We start from the raw sequence: 17,635 nt of genomic DNA on the forward strand, positions 1-17,635 counted from the left end.
TTAATTAGGAGCATTGTCTCAATTTCTCTTGCACACTCCAATTACTCACCAGTGCTAATACCTTGGGAGCAGCTGTCCTGCCAGGCAGCTGCTCAGTCCCAAGGGGAAGTCCCTTAAGAGGCACTGGGGGGGGGGGGCGCAAATATCCACGGTTGGTGGCACACAATGCAAAGAGACTCCAGTGTTCTCCTTTGCATTGAAAGGAAACCAGGGCACAAACTCCCCAACCTCAGCCTTCCAGTTGGGGTCGCATATCAGTGAGAGGGTCTCGCTAGGGGTGGGTCAAGGGTGAGGAAAAATGTAACAGGCTTGTTCTTTGCTTGTTTCAGACTTAGAAGGCAGTCCAAAACTCTTACATCAAACAGAAATGTTTAGCAATAAAGTGACTAATGAAAAGATAATCCTAGAAGAAAATTGAGAAAAGTTAGTTTCCCTAAGAGATCGTACCCTGTGACTCATTTGTAATGCCTACCTGGCAACTGATAAGACTTGGACTACAATTTACTGACTGGCTTGGGAAAGTCTTCCGACATACCTGGCTGACATATTGTTTTCAGGAAGCAGTGGAATTTCCAGGACTTTTGTGCTTGTAATAATTATTTCTTGACTTGCAGTAGCAACTGTTTTCCCTGTGATTCTGTGCACCTGGTAGAAGGCATGCGGCCTTAAGTAGCGATCATCCGCTGTCCCAATGAACATCTGTAGGTTTACTGGCTTTTCACTATAACCCAGGAGCTGATAAAAAAAGAAAGACGAAATATTCAAATATTGACTTGCATTATCTGGTAATTGTGCCATTTTTTTTTTAAAGGGAAGACAAGTCACAAAGAAGCACAGTTTTACTCCCCAAGCCCAAATATATAAACTGGCAGCTGAATCTGAGATGCATGTCAATACAAAACTTTTTTTAAATGCTCAGTTTTCTTTTTGTGCCATTACTTAAAACTTCACACATGATTTTTCAATAAATAATACTTGGCTCTTAGCACTTAAAACCGGGGTTCTACAACCTACTGCTCTAGAGTCAAATGTGACTCAGTGGGGGACCAAATATTGTTCTTTTAAAAAAAACATCAAATCAGGTTAAAGTACATTGGAAGGATAGATGGGATCCTAGAATAAGGCAAAGATTTTTATGGGAATAAAGAGCTTCTTAGAGATGTATTGTCGAAGGCTTTCACGGCCGGAGAACGATGGTTGTTTAAGAATGAACAGAGCATGGTTTCCAGTTCTGAAAAACACCAGGCTAACAAAACACTCTACACCCGACAATAGCCCTGCGGAGAAGATTAGCACATCAAGCACCAATCCATATGCAAAAGAACCTCCTCAGGATACAGTGAAGCCTCCCTCCATTAGCATTCCACACCCTGGGAAACTCTTACAGGATGACTCAGCTCAACCCCACCCCTCCTGAGTAGATACAAATGACCTGCCAACACCTTTTCCACACTGTGACACTGAGAGATCTCCGTCTTTTGGTGCTACACCTCTGAAGATGCCAGCCACAGCTGCTGGCGAAACGTCAGGAACTACAATGCCAAGACCACGGCAATACAGCCCGGAAAACCCACAACAACCATCCTTCTTAGAGATGCTTCACAAAAAAAAGGGAATGATAGAGGTGGTAGCCTAGAATTCAAGTGCAAACCATGTGCAGATTGATGGTTGTTGTGGGTTTTCCGGGCTGTATTGCCGTGGCCTTGGCATTGTAGTTCCTGACGTTTCGCCAGCAGCTGTGGCTGGCATCTTAAGCTGCTGGCGAAACGTCAGGAACTACAATGCCAAGACCACGGCAATACAGCCTGGAAAACCCACAACAACCATCGTTCTCCGGCCATGAAAGCCTTCGACAATACATGTGCAGATTTATGCCAGTGTGCTAAAACAATTGAGCAGTGTGGCCCTATGTATATTTATTACTCATTGTTAAACCTTGTCTGTGCCCCTTCCTAATAAAGGACTGCCAGCAACCAGCGTCTGGGCTGCAGAAACATTATAGGTCAATGAGTCATTCATCATTAATATATATTAATCATTATTTTATATATAGTTTCAGTTATGCAAACAGGCTCTTATAAGAGTTTTGTGGATCTCTTACTCTGAAGTCTGACTTTAGTTCTTTCCCTGTAAAATTGTTAAAAAAAAAACACCCTTCTTAAGGCTGTTCAGAGGGCTTTGCATATGCTCTTAGCAATCTTTGTAATGACCATGTAAGATAAAAAATGTATTTTAAACATCCCTTTATTGTAAATAGGAAGCTACAGCTGAGGAAACAGCAGTGTCTTATCACAAATTCTAGTAAGTTCACTGCAGGGGGTGGGAGGGAACTAAACTAGGAACTTCCAGGCTCACAAATGATGGGCCATTTTAAACAACGGATATCCACAACCAGTTTCCTCACTTAAAAAAATAAAATAAAATAGCAACTTCAACGTGTCTTATACTTGGCTCTTCCAGCCAGGTAGCATGGTGTAGTGGTTACTGGTTAGTGCTGAATTAGGAAATGGGAGACTCAAGTTTGACTCCCCTCCCTGCTATAGAAGCTTACTGAGAGCGGGACCACAAGTGACACCTGACACTGGTTGGACACTAGTCAGCTTCCCTCAAGTTTTGATGGGAAATGTAGGCGTCCTGGTCTTGCAGCTTGACTCTCTGACTGCTGTCCGATGGACTTTTCAACTGTCACTTGTCCAACATTCCGCCAAGCTGCCTACATTTCCCATCAAAACTTGAGGGAAGCTGGCAAGTGTCCAACCTGTGTCAGGCGTCACTTGTGGTCCCGCTCTGAGTAACTTCGGGCCAGTCACACACAAACTAACCCAACTTCACTGAGCTGATATGAGCATCAAATGGAGGCAAAGGGAACAATGTAAACCACGTGCAGCCCTCCCCACTAGAGAGAAAGGTGGGGTATAGGAGAAGGCAATAAATAAATATAAGTTATACTTGGCTCTCCCATCCTAACTTTCAGCAGGGCTCTCAAAAATCCCAACAAGTGACAAGTAAGCAAGCTAAATAAACGAGGGCCCCTCAGTAAAGCCAAGTTCCATGTGGATTTCAGCATGACACTGTAACATCAAGTTACAGCAGAGAAAATCCACTACTTGGCAGCAAGTAGTGGATTTCCATCTGAACTGGCCCAGGTAAGAAAAATAGCACTTTAACACTTTATGAAGGAGTCTGGCCTTAGTGCCCCGCTACCCTGCTTTTTTTTTTTTTTTTGCAAACTCCAGCAGCCGCTGAGAAGAACATGATGTTATAGACTAAGATATTTTAAGGAAGCAGCAATGTGCTGTATCAACTGTACTAATCTTAAATTAACTACCATTTAATGCAAAGCGCTTGCAAAACTCACTGTGGTGTATACTATTTATTCCCCAGTATTTCAAGGAATTGTGTTGGTTGGAAGGTCTTAGAACTGACCTGAAACAACTACAACTGCATTGGTTGCCAGTGGAGTACTGGATCAGATTCAAGGTTCTGGTATTGACCTATAAGGCCCTGTGCAGACTGGGACCAGTGTATCTACGGGACCGTCTCTCCCCATATATTCCCCGGAGGACACTCCGATCAGGGGACAAACAGCTGTTGGTGGTCCCTGGCCCCAAGGAGGCCTGCCTAGCCTCGACTAGAGCCAGGGCCTTTTGTGTCCTGGCTCCCACCTGGTGGAACGCTCCGTCTGCTGAAATCAGGGCCCGGCAGGACCTACTATCTTTTTGCCAGGCCTGCAAGACAGAGTTGTTCCACTAGGCATATGGCTGAGGCTGGGCCTCCGCCGGCCTGGACAAAAGGGGTGTATAAATCTTAACCTACCCCGTGAAGGCTGCCCACCATACTGTTTTAAATGTGTTGTTTTTAATGAACATGAATGTTTAATTGTATTTTTAATATGTTGTTATCCGCCCTGAGCCCGCTCGCGGGGAGGGCGGAATACAAATTTGAAATTATTTTAAAAATACAATGGAATAGGTCTCTTACTCTTGAGAAAAAGCACTTTACCAATCTGGGGCCAAATAAGTTCAAATTATATGATGGTTCGGGGAAAAAAAACATCAATGAGATTTGACAAAGAACTTGAAACCGTGTACAAAATATGAGACTGGATAATGGATTATTATTTTCCAAACTGGGATACAACTATACAGGAGTCATGTTTGGCACGGGACTTGCCCACTAATTCCCACATGGTCTCACACCCAACAGCTTATTCATGTACCTTTCCCTTCAACAAACCTTCATAAAGGTAAGAACACATGCCACCATTAAGTACTAACAGAACCTTATCCTTAACTGCTGCATCAACATATGAGTACCTTTGGTGTTAAATGGAAATGCACTTTACTGGGCTACCTTAGGACCTTGCACACTGAGTGTTTTACTCTATTCTCCTCCCTCTCACCTCATCACTTATAGTGCAATCCTAAACAGAGATACCCCAGTCCAGGCTTCAACTGGAGTAACTCTGCTTAGGACTGAGTTGTTGGCTGGTATCTCAGTATAATCTCACTGGTCTCCTAATGAATCCCTTAAACTTAGTCAAATTGGAGGGGGTGTAGACATATGGAACAGCACAGAGCAACCAATTATCTTTATAACAGAATACTTGGAGTATGAAGCGACAGGTGTGAAGGTAGAGAATTTTCACATTTCATACCCCTTTGTTATCACTAACATAAAATGATTAAAGAACCATAAAATCAAAACCATAAACTACTTCTTAAATCATGCACATTACTTCCGATTAAACTTCACTTCGCTGAAACAAAGTAAACGAATAATAAATTACAGAAAAGAAAACCTAAAAATAAACATGAATAAGATTTTTAAGCTAATAAAGTTGGAACCATAAAATAAGGCACACACGTTCCCTGTACAGCCCCAATAACTGGTGACATGTCGGTCTTCAAATACATTTTTTTAAAGACCTGCCATTTTCACCTCATAGCTTGGAGAGGAACTACACAGCAAACTTATACTCCCAAATGCATACATGCAGCAATAACAAAAGTGAAAGGAGACATTTGTAAGAAAGAATCCAAAGGTGTGCAAAGTTTCCTTAACTCTTCCTGCACCCCTGCGTTGCTAACAAACGCTCCTCCAGCTCCCCCAACCATGTTTTCTCTGTAATCAAACTTATTTTCAGACTGTGAATCTGGGGGAAAACCTGGGATAAAAGCAGCCTGGGATCTTTGCAAGAAAAATAAACAGAATTAGGAAGAGTTAGCCACCCCATGAGGGAGCCCATCTATCCTCCCTGCAAATTCTCCATTACAGGGAAAGCACAGCTGGAAATAGAGAAACACGTAACACGAGCCTTTCCCTTATTTATAACTGTCCTACTATAAGGAAGAAGTTTCTATTTAAAAATTAAAATATTCAGTAATGCCACCACTATAATTTTCTTGACCTCAAAGACTGAAGTGTTCCCCTTTGGCTTGGACCAAACTCAAGAATGTCAGAATGTTCTATTTTCACTATGAATCTTTTATGATGATCGTGTTTGTTGAATTCAGAAACTTCACAGGAGAGCATTCACTAATATGCTTATTATGAGCAAGGCACAGCGGTAACAACTTGACAGCAGCAACTAGCAAGAGGAAAACTGAGCGACTGTTTTATATAGCTTTTATTGAACTGACTGAGTTTTTAAAATTTATACTACCTTGTTTTTATTGAATTTATTACCTTTTGTAATCCACTCTGAGACCGCTTGCGGGGAGAGCAGAATATAAATTGAATAAAATATATAAAAATAAATGCATTTCGATCCACAATCAGTCCCACAGGAATCCTTTCCACAGAACTGAAAATACACTTTTCAAGAAACATGCAGGAGCAGAATGCCAGAATACTGATGGCTCCTTGCTCAGCAACCTTTTCCAGATTCCAATATAAGACCCTTCCCAAGTGAATTCCCAATTCCAACACAACACTTCCCACGTGAATTCCACCAATAGAATAATTTTTAAAATAGTCCAAAAAAAGTTATACCAAAAGAGACTCCTAAAAATGCATTATGTTTATACAGCTGTTGCATCTTTATGAAGCGTGCATTCTCTCTCTCATCTCTGCCCTCCATCCCTTTAGCGTGGCCAACAGGGAACTTGACATTTCTTCCTAGTCTTGACATCAAATTGTATGAATAGTGAAAAAAAACATCGCTATATCATTTTTCTCCTGCAAATGAACTTAAAATCCTTTAGCTATATTTATTCTAAACAACTGCCACTCTGAAGGAGTTCAAAGAATGCATTTTTTGAGAAAGTATGAAAATGCTATAATGACCCTCCAAACCATAGCTTGGAAGACTGGGGACTTGGCAAAGGCTCATATGTTATCCCTTGCCCTATCATGTGCCATTTCCTTCTTTCTTACAATTAAGTAAGGCCCCTTAAGCCTTAATATTCTGCCACTGGATGCCAGATCAGTAAATGGAAAAATTGTGGTCATTCAGGATTTGATCCTAGAGGGGCAGGCTTATCTGGCATGTATTACAGAGACCTGACCAGATAAGGCAGGGGTGAAAATCTGATCCAGATGTGCCCTCCAAGTTTCTCTATACAGCAGCAGGCTAGGCCAGGGGAACAGGGAGGTGGAGTTGGGGTGGTCTATTGATATTACATACATCTATTGAGATCCCTCGTCCAACAACCTGCTGAGTTTGTGTTCCTGAACGTGGGTGACTAGGACAGGGTAGGGATTCTGCTAGCGTACCATCCACTCCATTGCCCAGCCATCTCTTTCCCTGAACTAGCCGAGCTGGTCTTGGGTGTGTTGCTGGACACCCCAAGACTGGTAGTTCTGGGCGATTTCAACATCTGTACTGAGGCCAGGCTGTTAGGATTTCATGGCCTCCATGACAGTTATGAGTTTATCCCAAGTAATTGCTAACCCCACACATTTAGCAGGGCACACACTGCATCTGGTCTATTATACTTCTGGGGAGCTGGAGGTGGGAAGTGTTAAAACTTATTTCATTGCCACAGACAGATTATTACCTGATAAAGCTTAGATTTGCTCCCTTTTTTCTCTGCAGGGGTGGTGGACCCATTAAGATGGTCCACCCCGGACGCCTGTTGGATCCCGATAGGTTCTGGTCGGTGCTTGGGAATTTCCTCACCTTGTCTGCTGCTGCCAAGGACCTGACCGCTCTCTGGAACAGGGAGATGGCCCAGGCTCTTGACACAATTGCCCCTAAGTGACCTCTCCCCCCAACAAGAGCCAAGCAGACTCCCTGGTTTACTGGGGAATTGATGACAATGAAATGGGAAAGAGGACAGAGCACTGCTGGCAGAAAACTCAGAGTGAGGCTAATCAAACAGCACAGAGCCCATATCAGAGCCTATTCTGTGGCAACGTTGGCAGCAAAAAGGCAGTATTTCTCTGCCACCATTGCATCTGCTCGTAATCATCCAGCTGAGCTGTTCTGTGTGGTTCAGGGGGGTTTGCATTATATCCCCAGAGAAATGGATGCTGCCCACGCATCAGCCCACACATTTTGCTGACAAAATCACCCAGATTTGCTCTGAATTAGTTGCTGACATGGATGCATGTCTGGATGATGTACTTCTGGCACAGAGACTCCACTCGTTGTCTTAGTTGATGACCCTTACTGAGAACTGGGTGGGCTCCTTTTTAGCCGGTCTCCTCTTGAGTGGAGAATGCAGCCCCCTCCTCCCGACTGTCTTGTCAATTCACCCAACAGGCATGCCATTGCCCATACCATGGGATGTTTTAGGTCAGGTTTCAGCATATGGATTGCTGTTAAACATTGCTACCTCTTGTACCTTTGGGTAGCTTCAGACGGGGTTCCCAGACAGGTTACTTGGGACAGGTTCCCACTGGTTCCGCCTTGGCTTGGTGTGGATCCTCTTGTCCCTTAAACCTGGCTCCCTGTACTGAACACCACAGTGTGACTCCCTCACATCTCCATGCCTTCCAGCACCCCAGCGTCAACTGTCTCCCCGGTAAGCCCATAGTTCTGTCTGCAATCTCCCTATGGGCCTTCGGATGAGCTGCCTACACCCTATGCCCTTCAAAAACCTTGCCTAGTTGGTGCAGGACTCTCCTGCTGGACATCTCCTTTCTGGGCCCTTGGAGGCTCCTGCAAGAACACCTCCTCCCCAGGCCAATACGGTGCCATGTCAGGTTCTTCTGTGCCTGTCCTCTCTTGCCGTTAGCTGCCCATGGCCTCCTCCAGCCTCTGCAGCTGCTCCTATTCGTCTCCACCCAGCAGCCCATCTCCAGCAGCCTTTGACAGTCCTGGCAGTCAGGTCAGGCTCCCGCCCTGTTAGCAGCAGCATGCTACTTCCGGAACAGTCACGTTTACTTCTGATTGGCCTTGCTGCCATAGGGGACTAGCACCCACCCAATCACTCAAAGGTTACTCAATGTGCGCATCATGGTCAATTAGGGCCAGAGAATATCAAGAAACGATGGCAGGAATCTGCACACACGAAAGAGAGGAGGAAGCGCCACCAGCCAGTATGCTCCCATACCTCCATGGTTGAGCCAGGCCAAAAATCTTTTTAAGCTCTAATCTTTAATGCAGAACTGAAAACTAAGAAAGCTCTTAAGCTATGGTGAGCAAAAGATAACTTAATTCTGAGCCATACGACTCCAAATAAGTAATTAATACAACTAATGACAAGCTGGATAAAATACTGCTTAGCTGAAATTCCTGGTATGTACCTGCAAACTTTTTAAAATGAAATTTTAAGGCAAATAACAGAACTTTGAGTGCGTTTGGGGGACATGTTGATCTGTGATGCTCCCACGACTGAGGTTCCTCTCTCATGTTGCAACTACAGTAAAATGAGACGCCTCGAGACCTGTGAGGGGGAGCCTACGCGGATCCTTCTCCATGCCATTGCTCAGATTCTAGAAGGGGGAATATTAGTGGAGAAAAAAGCGGCAGAGTGTGTTGCTTCCCGTGTGTTGCTCAGGGCTCCTTCCAGGCTATGAGTCCATGCTCCTTTTTAAATGTGATACAAGAGCAACAAGCAGTGTTGAGAGTAGTGCGGTGTGCCAAGAGAAGACAAGAATATTCCAGCAGTCGAATCAAATGCAGAAGACAACAAGCTCACAACCCAAGCAACAAGCAGCTGTGACAGTTTGTTCATTTTTACTTTCTTTATTTAAGCACTTATCTCCCAGCTTTCCCCATAGTTCAAGGCAGCTTACAAAAAGAATTAAAAATTTACCAATTAGAACCAAGATAAAATACACCCCCCTCTCAAAAGATGTCTGCCCTTTGACAGCAGACTGAAAGTGAACGGCAAGGGAGAAAGAAGTCAAATATAACGCACACTCTGCAGCTCAGTCAACAGGGTTTATAATAAATACTTTATCCATCCAAAGGCAGCTGTGCCTGGACGTATGAGTTTGAGGGTGTGATGGAAATAAGAGGCAGTAATATTCAGAACAGGTGGTAGAAAGGCATGGTATAGCCTGATCTTGGAAGCTAAGCAGGATGGGAGACCACCAAGGAAGACTGGAGTTACTCTGCAGAGGAAGACATGGCAAACCACCTCTGCTTCTCACTTGCCTTGAAAGACCCTTACTAGGGTCGCCATAATGGCATACACAGGCATACATAATAGTCAGAACTGGAGAGAAGAGAAAGGTCCAGAGGAGAAAAGTGTAACTGGGTGTCATCAGCATATAGGCAATACTGAAAATCATGGGATTCAATAAGGTCACCTGCATATAGCAGGGGACCAAGAACAAAACCCTGAGGAACTTCAGAGAAGGGGAAAAAAACCCTCTAAATTTGTTCCAGGTGAAATCCAGAGCAAGTGCCCTGATGGGTAGAATCACACTGGCAAGAGCGGTCCACAGTGTCCAATTTTCTATTCTGTACCCATACATTTATTGTATGTTTCCTTGGACCGGTTCTTTAGAAGAGTTTTTTTTTTAAAAAAGGTTATAATTGCTTTTTTCATAAATCTGGAGTTTCAAGAGACAGTTCTGCTCTCCTTCTAGGCTATAAATACTGCCAACTAAGCGGAAGAGTTCAGTGGTGAGTTACGTGGTTCTCCCCAAAAAGTCACCCAGACAAAAAATACGGACCTCCGCTAAAAATGACAAACAGCAGCTGCGCTGCCGGTTACCCTTCTCTAAAAACCAACACGGTCATCCGCTAATAAACTGCAGCATAAACCACCCCATGAATATTAAGTTATATTAGACTACTGACATTAATGCCACCCTGGTGAATATACAACCCCATGTCCTTTACACAGAGATAGTAAATTAAACTGGTAGTTGAGATATGAAGAGCTAGATGTATAGTATTACAAAAAAGGGGAAGACTTTAAAGCATATTTATATTTACTACCAGCATCTGCTGCAGTCAAATATAAACATGCCCATATGTGAGAGAATAAACTTTCATTTTGTAAACATAACCAGACCACTCTTCATGCTATGAGTAACACAGAATGTTATAAATAATGAAAAAGTTACAGCACGCTGTCACTACTGACCTCCAAAAACCCTCCGCTAGTAACTGTATACTGTGACACACAACCCACTGCTTTGTGGAGGAAACTCTGCCAAGCTGTTTGTGTGTTTCTGTATCGTTTCCATAGCAAAGGTCAGTGAATGCGTAAGTTAAACTAAAGCTGGAAGGCTAAAGACAGAAGGTCACCACAGGATAAGCTACAACAGCTTCCCTTTGAGAAACTTCCAATTGTATTAATATATTGGGGGGGGGGGTTTTGAGGAATAACTGTGCCTTTATGGAGACGTAAGGGATGCATAAAAAACTGAGTTTAAGAAAATCACTACCCAGCATTTTAAGCCTGTAAAAAACGTCTAGAACTATGACAGACATTTACAAGCAAGGATGTGGAGATTGTTACAAAGTTACACTTGGAGCCATATTGTTAGTATTGATAACTGAAGACTAGACATTTTAGGAGTAGTTGGATTTTACCATCTTCAACATTACGTTAATTCCCCCCAGGTCTACAAGTTACCTTTTATGCAGACCTTTATTTCATAAACTAGCTCGTTCCCCAAATATCAACTTCCAGGCCTGATTGTTCAACTGTGCCACTTTTGATCTGTTATCTGATGAACTAAATTAAGAACTTGTGGTCTGAATCAGAAATATAATCGTTCTTTTCATTTACTTTTTATAAGGGGCCTCTCGCTGCCATCTTTATTCCTGTGCTGTCCTTCATTTGCAGTAAGCATAAATATCAAGGCAGGAGTATACAGACAAAGAGGCAACCACTTTGATAGAAAGGGCAGGCCACTCGTAAGCAGAGTTTACAAAACAAATAATCTGTTGGTTGGGACAAGTCCAGGAAGCCTCCTTGCTACCAACTTTAGCCAATGCCCAGCAGCGTCCCCAATTACAACTCTACTCCTGAGTGCTGTTGTACAAAAGTCAGTGCGTTCATTAAAGTAGTACTAATGTTTCTGAAAAGTGCAAGGAACACTGTCCCTACAAGATTAGCTTACCTGGAGATCTAATCGTGATTAAGCACCCGAGCCTGCAGTGTCAACAGAACGGCACACAGCTGAGCAGCTCCCCAGTCAGCTGTAGGCTTATGATGCAATCTCCCTCATCTGTTCTCGGCAACTATTCAGAGAACACCCAATTTATTCTTCTTGCAAGCAAGTCCACACACCCCTACCCCCCCAGCAGAGGTTCCAGTGGAAATGGAGGTATACCACCCTTGCGATTCTCTCGTGGCTTTCGTTGAGAAACCAGAGGGTTAGAAGGCCTCAGAAGGCAACTTTGTCCAGCTACATACAAAGAAGAATCACCCACCTGCCAACAGATAAATCCAAACAATCAAGATAAGCCTACCACTAGCAAAGAGCAGGTGCACTCCAGAAAGGCACCTGCAAAACCAAATGTACATTTCATCACAAAAACAGGCCAACTCTTAAGTATTTTAGCGAAACATAATATTCAGCATTTTTCAATTCTGAAAAATTTGTCAGATCTGCTTTAAGACAGAAAACACAAGCTCTATTAGAGGAACAACTTCTTTAAATTTAACCACTGAGAGACTGTCCTAGGACACAACAGTAGCCAATAAAAGGCAAATTAACATTCAACATTAGGCTCCAATATTAAAACCACAACATTTCCATCACAATCACCTTGTCAATTATCTTGCAAGCTCGTCAGCTATCAGGCCTGAGATTTTATAATTAAGTGCCAAATTCTAAACACTCACTGATGCTAACACGTCAGAAAACTGCCACTGCATGTATATGGTAGCCAAGGGTACAAATCATATACAGAATAGGAACAGTAGTAGACCCAACTGCACATGGAGAAAGAAAAGCAGAGCAAACAAGAAAAGCGAGAGATATCATGGATGGGCTGAGACGAATCTTAGCACAGGGAAACAGTTTTAGCACCTTAACTTGTCTTAGAAGAATACAAAATAGGATCCAAGAGACCACCAGCAAGAAAGAGAATAACCAAAGTCAGAAATGACTAAGGCACAAACAACGACCTCAATAATCAATACAGATGGTTCGATTTTAATATGACATTAACAGAAAGGAAAGAGGCAAGGGGTCAACTTTTGCCATGTTTCATTTGAAACTGCACCAAAGGAAAGAAGGGAAGCAGTGGGGTGACAGTGATGTCTATAATGGTAAGCTAGTCCAGTGTGAGGAGCTGACTGGCCCATATGCGTCACTGAGTGAGCCAGGTATACATCCGCCTTGGATCTCAGTGAGAAAGTCGGACTTTAAATAAGTAATAAAGGACAGGTGTCTTTCCTTCTATTTTGATCCACTTACAGCAGCAGACAACAGTATAGCCTGTTCCCAACATCCCTGCATGTTAGTTTAGGTGAGACTATGATCTGCCCAGGTGTGCTTCACGAGTGAGTCCGACAATGCATTAACTCTGCTTCCCCACCATCCACCTAATGTAATTGGGTAAATCTTCTGGACAGGAGGATGTATTGACTCCACGTGCCGCCTGCACACTACTGGTGCTTAAAGGAGTTCCAAGTAATCTCTTTTTACATTGACTATCTTAAAAAAAAATCTGCAAGAGCTAGTTCATTCTGAGCATAAAACAGTTCGCAGCCTGTTTCTATGAATTTCACATCACATAATCTAACAGGCTCTAACAGCCACTATAAAGCAGAACAAGGTCTCGTGAACTGTCAGTTTAGGCAAAGTTAGTTCAATAATCCCAACTGTACACACCTGCACTTTCGGCAAGCAGTGTGAAGGGCTGGTTTGCCGAGACTGCTTTTGAAGACTGCCTCCCTAGCAAATGAAAATTGCAGGAGCAGTCCGAATAACCAATTCCATTATTGAAACAGAAGAGACAATAACGCGGCTCAGACTCATTGATTCTATCCACAAGTACACGTTAGACAATACTGTATGTCTTGTAGAAGAGCCTTTTTGCCCTAAATCTGAGTTCACTGGTGGGGAGGGGAGGGGGAGAAGAGGATGATAAGATGATCAAGATGCCTATTTGGTGTGGAGGAATACAGGACAGCTTCACTGCTTGGACCAAAGGCCTCCTCTGCTCTTCTCAGTCGGAGTGGGGAACTGTAGCAGACCCTGGATGGACAGGCAGCAGCCGTTCCATCACAAGTTCTCCCCAGGAATAAATATAAACTTTAAGATCTATTACTGAAACTGTATCAGAAAGCATATGCCCATATCCTAGAAGCAAGCAACTACACAAAAACATCCTTCCAGAGCTATTCTCCCAGTCTACACCAAGCACTAAAGCTTAATTCTGATCTACATATGCAGAAAGGTAGTAGAGTGATCTATCAGTCTACATTCCAATACCCAAAAAAGGGGATGCCAAGGAGTGCAGCAACTATCGGACAATCGCATTAATTACCCATGCAAGCAAAGTGATGCTCAAAATTATACAGCAAAGACTCTTACCATATATGGAACGAGAAATGCAAGATGTTCCAGCTGCATTCAGAAAAGGAAGCGGCACCAGAGATCACACTGCGAATTTACGATGGCTGATGGAACATACCAGGGAATTTTAGAAGAAAATCAGCCTGTGTTTTATGGATACAGCAAAGCTTTTGACTGTGTGGATCATGAAAAGCTATGGAGAGCCTTAAAAGAAATATGGGTGCCACAACATCTGATTGTTTTGATGCGCAACCTGTACTCTGGACAAGAGGCTACTGTCAGAACAGAATATGGGGAAACAGAATAATTTCCAACCGGCAAGGGTGTCAGACAAGGGTGCATATTATCTCCCTACCTGTTCAACCTCTATGCAGAGTATATCACAAGGAAAGCTGGATTAGATCTAGAAGGCGGAGTGAAAATTGGTGGGAGGAACATTAGCAATTTGAGATGAGCAGATGACGCCACATTACTAGCAGAAAATACTGAAGACTTGAAATGACTACTGATGAAGGTGAAAGGAGAAAGCACCAAAGCAGGATGTCTCTCTGGGAACCACTGCCATGTATGGATGTGAAAGTTGGACAGTAAAGAAAGCTGACAGGAAGAAAATTGATTCATTTGAAATGTGGTGCTGGCGGAGAATTTTGTGGATACCATGGACAGCAAAAAGAACAAATAAGTGGGTACTAGATCAAATCAAGCCTGAATTCTCCTTAGAAGCTAAAATGACAAGACTAAAGCTATTGTACTTTGGTCACATCATGAGAAGACAAGATTCTCTGGAAAAGTCAATAATGCTAGGAAAAGTGGAAGGCAGCAGGAAAAGTGGAAGACCTAAAACGAGGTGGCTTGACTCGATAAAAGAAGCCACGTCCTCCAGTTTGCAGGATCTGAGCAAGTCTGTTAAAGAGAACATTTTGGAGGTCTTTCATTCATAGGGTCACCATAGGTCGGAGACAACTTGACGACACATAACACAACACAGAAGCGTGAATGGCATCACTTGAGCTGGAGGGAGGTTGGACACTTGATGGTCCTGTCCCATCCATAGGGTGGCAAAATAGGGTCATGCACAGAAGTTCCTATGTTATCTCCTGCCTTAGAGGTGCAGAAAAATATAATTGTGCAAGTTAAAAGAGAAAAGCAAGTCCCGTTTTCCCTACAGTGGTTCAACAAGGACTGAACATAGGCATGACCTGGAAGGAGCCAAGCTAAAGAATGCCAAGGGAGGCTGCGTGTCAGTTAAGGTTGAAAAAAATGAAGGACGTGAAAAACTGGCAAACAAAGTGAAGAGCGAGACCGACCTGTTCGAGCGTCTTACAACTTATAGTAGCCTGAAGGATGGGGGTTACACATACTGCAAAACCACCTGCAAACTTCCCTTGTAGGGAAGGGGTAGGTGGGTAAGACACCCTAACTAGAGGAGCATCCTGCTCACTTAATTCCAAATCTCAGCAATAAACATCATGGGAGAATCCACTTGGTTTCTAGAGCGCTGCAGGAGATTTTGAGTGTTGGTGGCACCTCCACTCTTAATAACTGCCTACAATGATAGATTATCCAGTATGGCAGACAGTGCCCCTTCTTGGTGTCCTCTGCCGCCACCAGCACCACCCCAAAGAAGAGTCCTAGACCCACTGTTTACCAGGGAGTAAGAAGGGACCTTATACAATAAAGACACCAAGTACAAAATGTACACAGTCCATCAAGCATAGAGAATACGTGCATACTGAATTCAACTTTAAAGTGGTTAGAAGTAAGGCCCCAGATCCTTCCCCAGTTGCCACTTCAAAGAACTTGAAAAGGATTCCCATCCAAATTTTCATACTTGATCATTTTTGTGCTCTGGTATCCCTATCTGAGAAGCAGCACGAAGCTACTGTGTTGGAAACAAACATAGAATCCTAGAGTTGGAAGGAGCCATACAGACCATCTAGTCCAACCCCCTGCCCAGTGCAGGATCGGCCTAAAGCATCTCTGACATGGTTAAGTACAAGCAGCTCCTCCTGCACAAAACAGCCAAATTGCTCCTAAGTATTCTATTGCTGGGCAACTGCCCACAGGATTCAATGCCCACTAGCACTGTCCAAAGAAACTCTCTCCCTGGTAGACAACGGTTCAAGTTGAAGCCCCATTGGATTTTAATAGGGCACAAGCATTTAAATCACATGCTTCTCATTTCAAACAAACAGATCTGAAAACTATGAGCCAGCAGTGTCATTATTCTTTACAGCTTAAAGAGGCTCCAGCTTTTAGAAAACATGGACGTTATACAGGCAGCCCTTATTATCCTGCCCACATACAATTCTATTCCTGTTAACGACATAAGAATCCATAGGGTAGCAGAGGAAATGAGCCTGGTCCTTGAACAGCAACTGCTATTTGTTTCACATGATTAGGAGAGTGCTGAATTGAAAGGTTTTTCCTAATACCCATAAAAAAGCATTCGTTGTCATTCTTACCGATAATCTTAAGGGTGTCCTCAGGATTCAAGAGAAAAAGGAAGGGAATGGTGGTAATTCAAATAGGCTTTCATCAGCACTGCTTACCTTCACTACAGGATGACCGCCAGTGGATGCTTTCACAGCTCCTCTGCTACCTTCTGTTTCGTAATGTGCTCTGTGATGAGTTTTTGGTTGCACTTCTATTTTTAGTTCACACTGTCCATATTGAGCAGGTAAAGGCCAGTCTAGGGGAGGCAACGAAGATGTGCTAAAAACAAGAAGTGCATAGATTTCAGTGAAATTCTTAATAAGGGAAGAAACCAGAGTACCAGCCTAACAGACCAAAGAGTCTGACAACTGCCAGAACTCATACACCCCTAAAGTGTAGAATACTACAAGCTACTATTGCCAATAGACACAGGGTATCCTTTGCACAAAAGGCTTGGCTCCTAGACCGCATCAGAAGAGTTGCACAAGATGAAGGGGGCTCTTCCCCCTATAGCTTTGTGCCTGCACAGGTCAGTGGACCCCCAGGAACATCATACAGGTCAAAGCGGGGGGGGGGGGGGGAGATGGGAGAATCAGAGGGCATCGCCTTTTCCCTCTTCCTCAAGTGGAACAGAAGTATAGGAGGCCAAGACACAGTACCCTGCTATTGAAGCGACCTCTCTTACACATGATCATAAATTTTCCAGACATAGGAACAGCTTCAAGAATCCCAACCATCAAAAATTAGCTTACCTAGGGTTGGAGCACCGATCCACTGAGCAGTCCAATGTTGTAAAATACTGGCTCCGGTCAAGAATGCCACTGTGTGAGGTGTTAGTCTGCACTTTTATTTCATTCTGGTGGTGTTAGCAAGGGCAGGAGTAAGGGCTACTTCCCACCCCCGCAACCCCTGTATCAGTCATGAGTAGATTTAACAGCACAGCAAAACTTCTCCTACTATCCACTTGCTATAACCGCAGGTATCTATTCCTCAGAACCTCCCCCCCACCCCGGAATTCATTAAATTATACATTTTAAAAAAATAATTTTCATGGGTTCACGCAACCAAGGTACACAACAACTGCATGTACATATGTATTTGCTGTTGAGGCTCCTACCTTGTAGAATGGCCTGCCTGAGGAGGTCAGGAAGGCTCCTATACTTTAGCATTCTGAAGTTTGCGAAAACAGTCTTTAGACAAGGAACAAAGCTGTAGTCTATTCAAAGTTTATTGTAGGTTTCATCCTGCCTTCACTACCACTGTCTTCTGCCTTTGTAATTCCATTTCTGTTGCTTTGTTTATGATTTCATGCTTG

At 43.4% G+C, this 17,635-nt stretch overlaps 1 protein-coding gene across 1 annotated transcript in view; it reads right to left on the bottom strand.

Annotated features, from left to right (window-relative positions):
- Positions 1-17,635, bottom strand: part of NFATC3 (nuclear factor of activated T cells 3) — a 76,274-nt gene that overhangs the window by 35,647 nt on the left and 22,992 nt on the right. The window contains exons 3-4 of the mRNA XM_055000350.1: positions 16,437-16,599; positions 536-735 (exon numbers count right to left, since the gene is read on the bottom strand). Of these exons, the coding sequence (XP_054856325.1) occupies positions 536-735; positions 16,437-16,599 (363 nt within the window). The remainder of the gene's footprint in view (positions 1-535; positions 736-16,436; positions 16,600-17,635) is intronic.

Source organism: Eublepharis macularius, chromosome 16 (assembly GCF_028583425.1).
Source record: "Eublepharis macularius isolate TG4126 chromosome 16, MPM_Emac_v1.0, whole genome shotgun sequence".
NCBI lineage: Eukaryota > Metazoa > Chordata > Lepidosauria > Squamata > Eublepharidae > Eublepharis > Eublepharis macularius.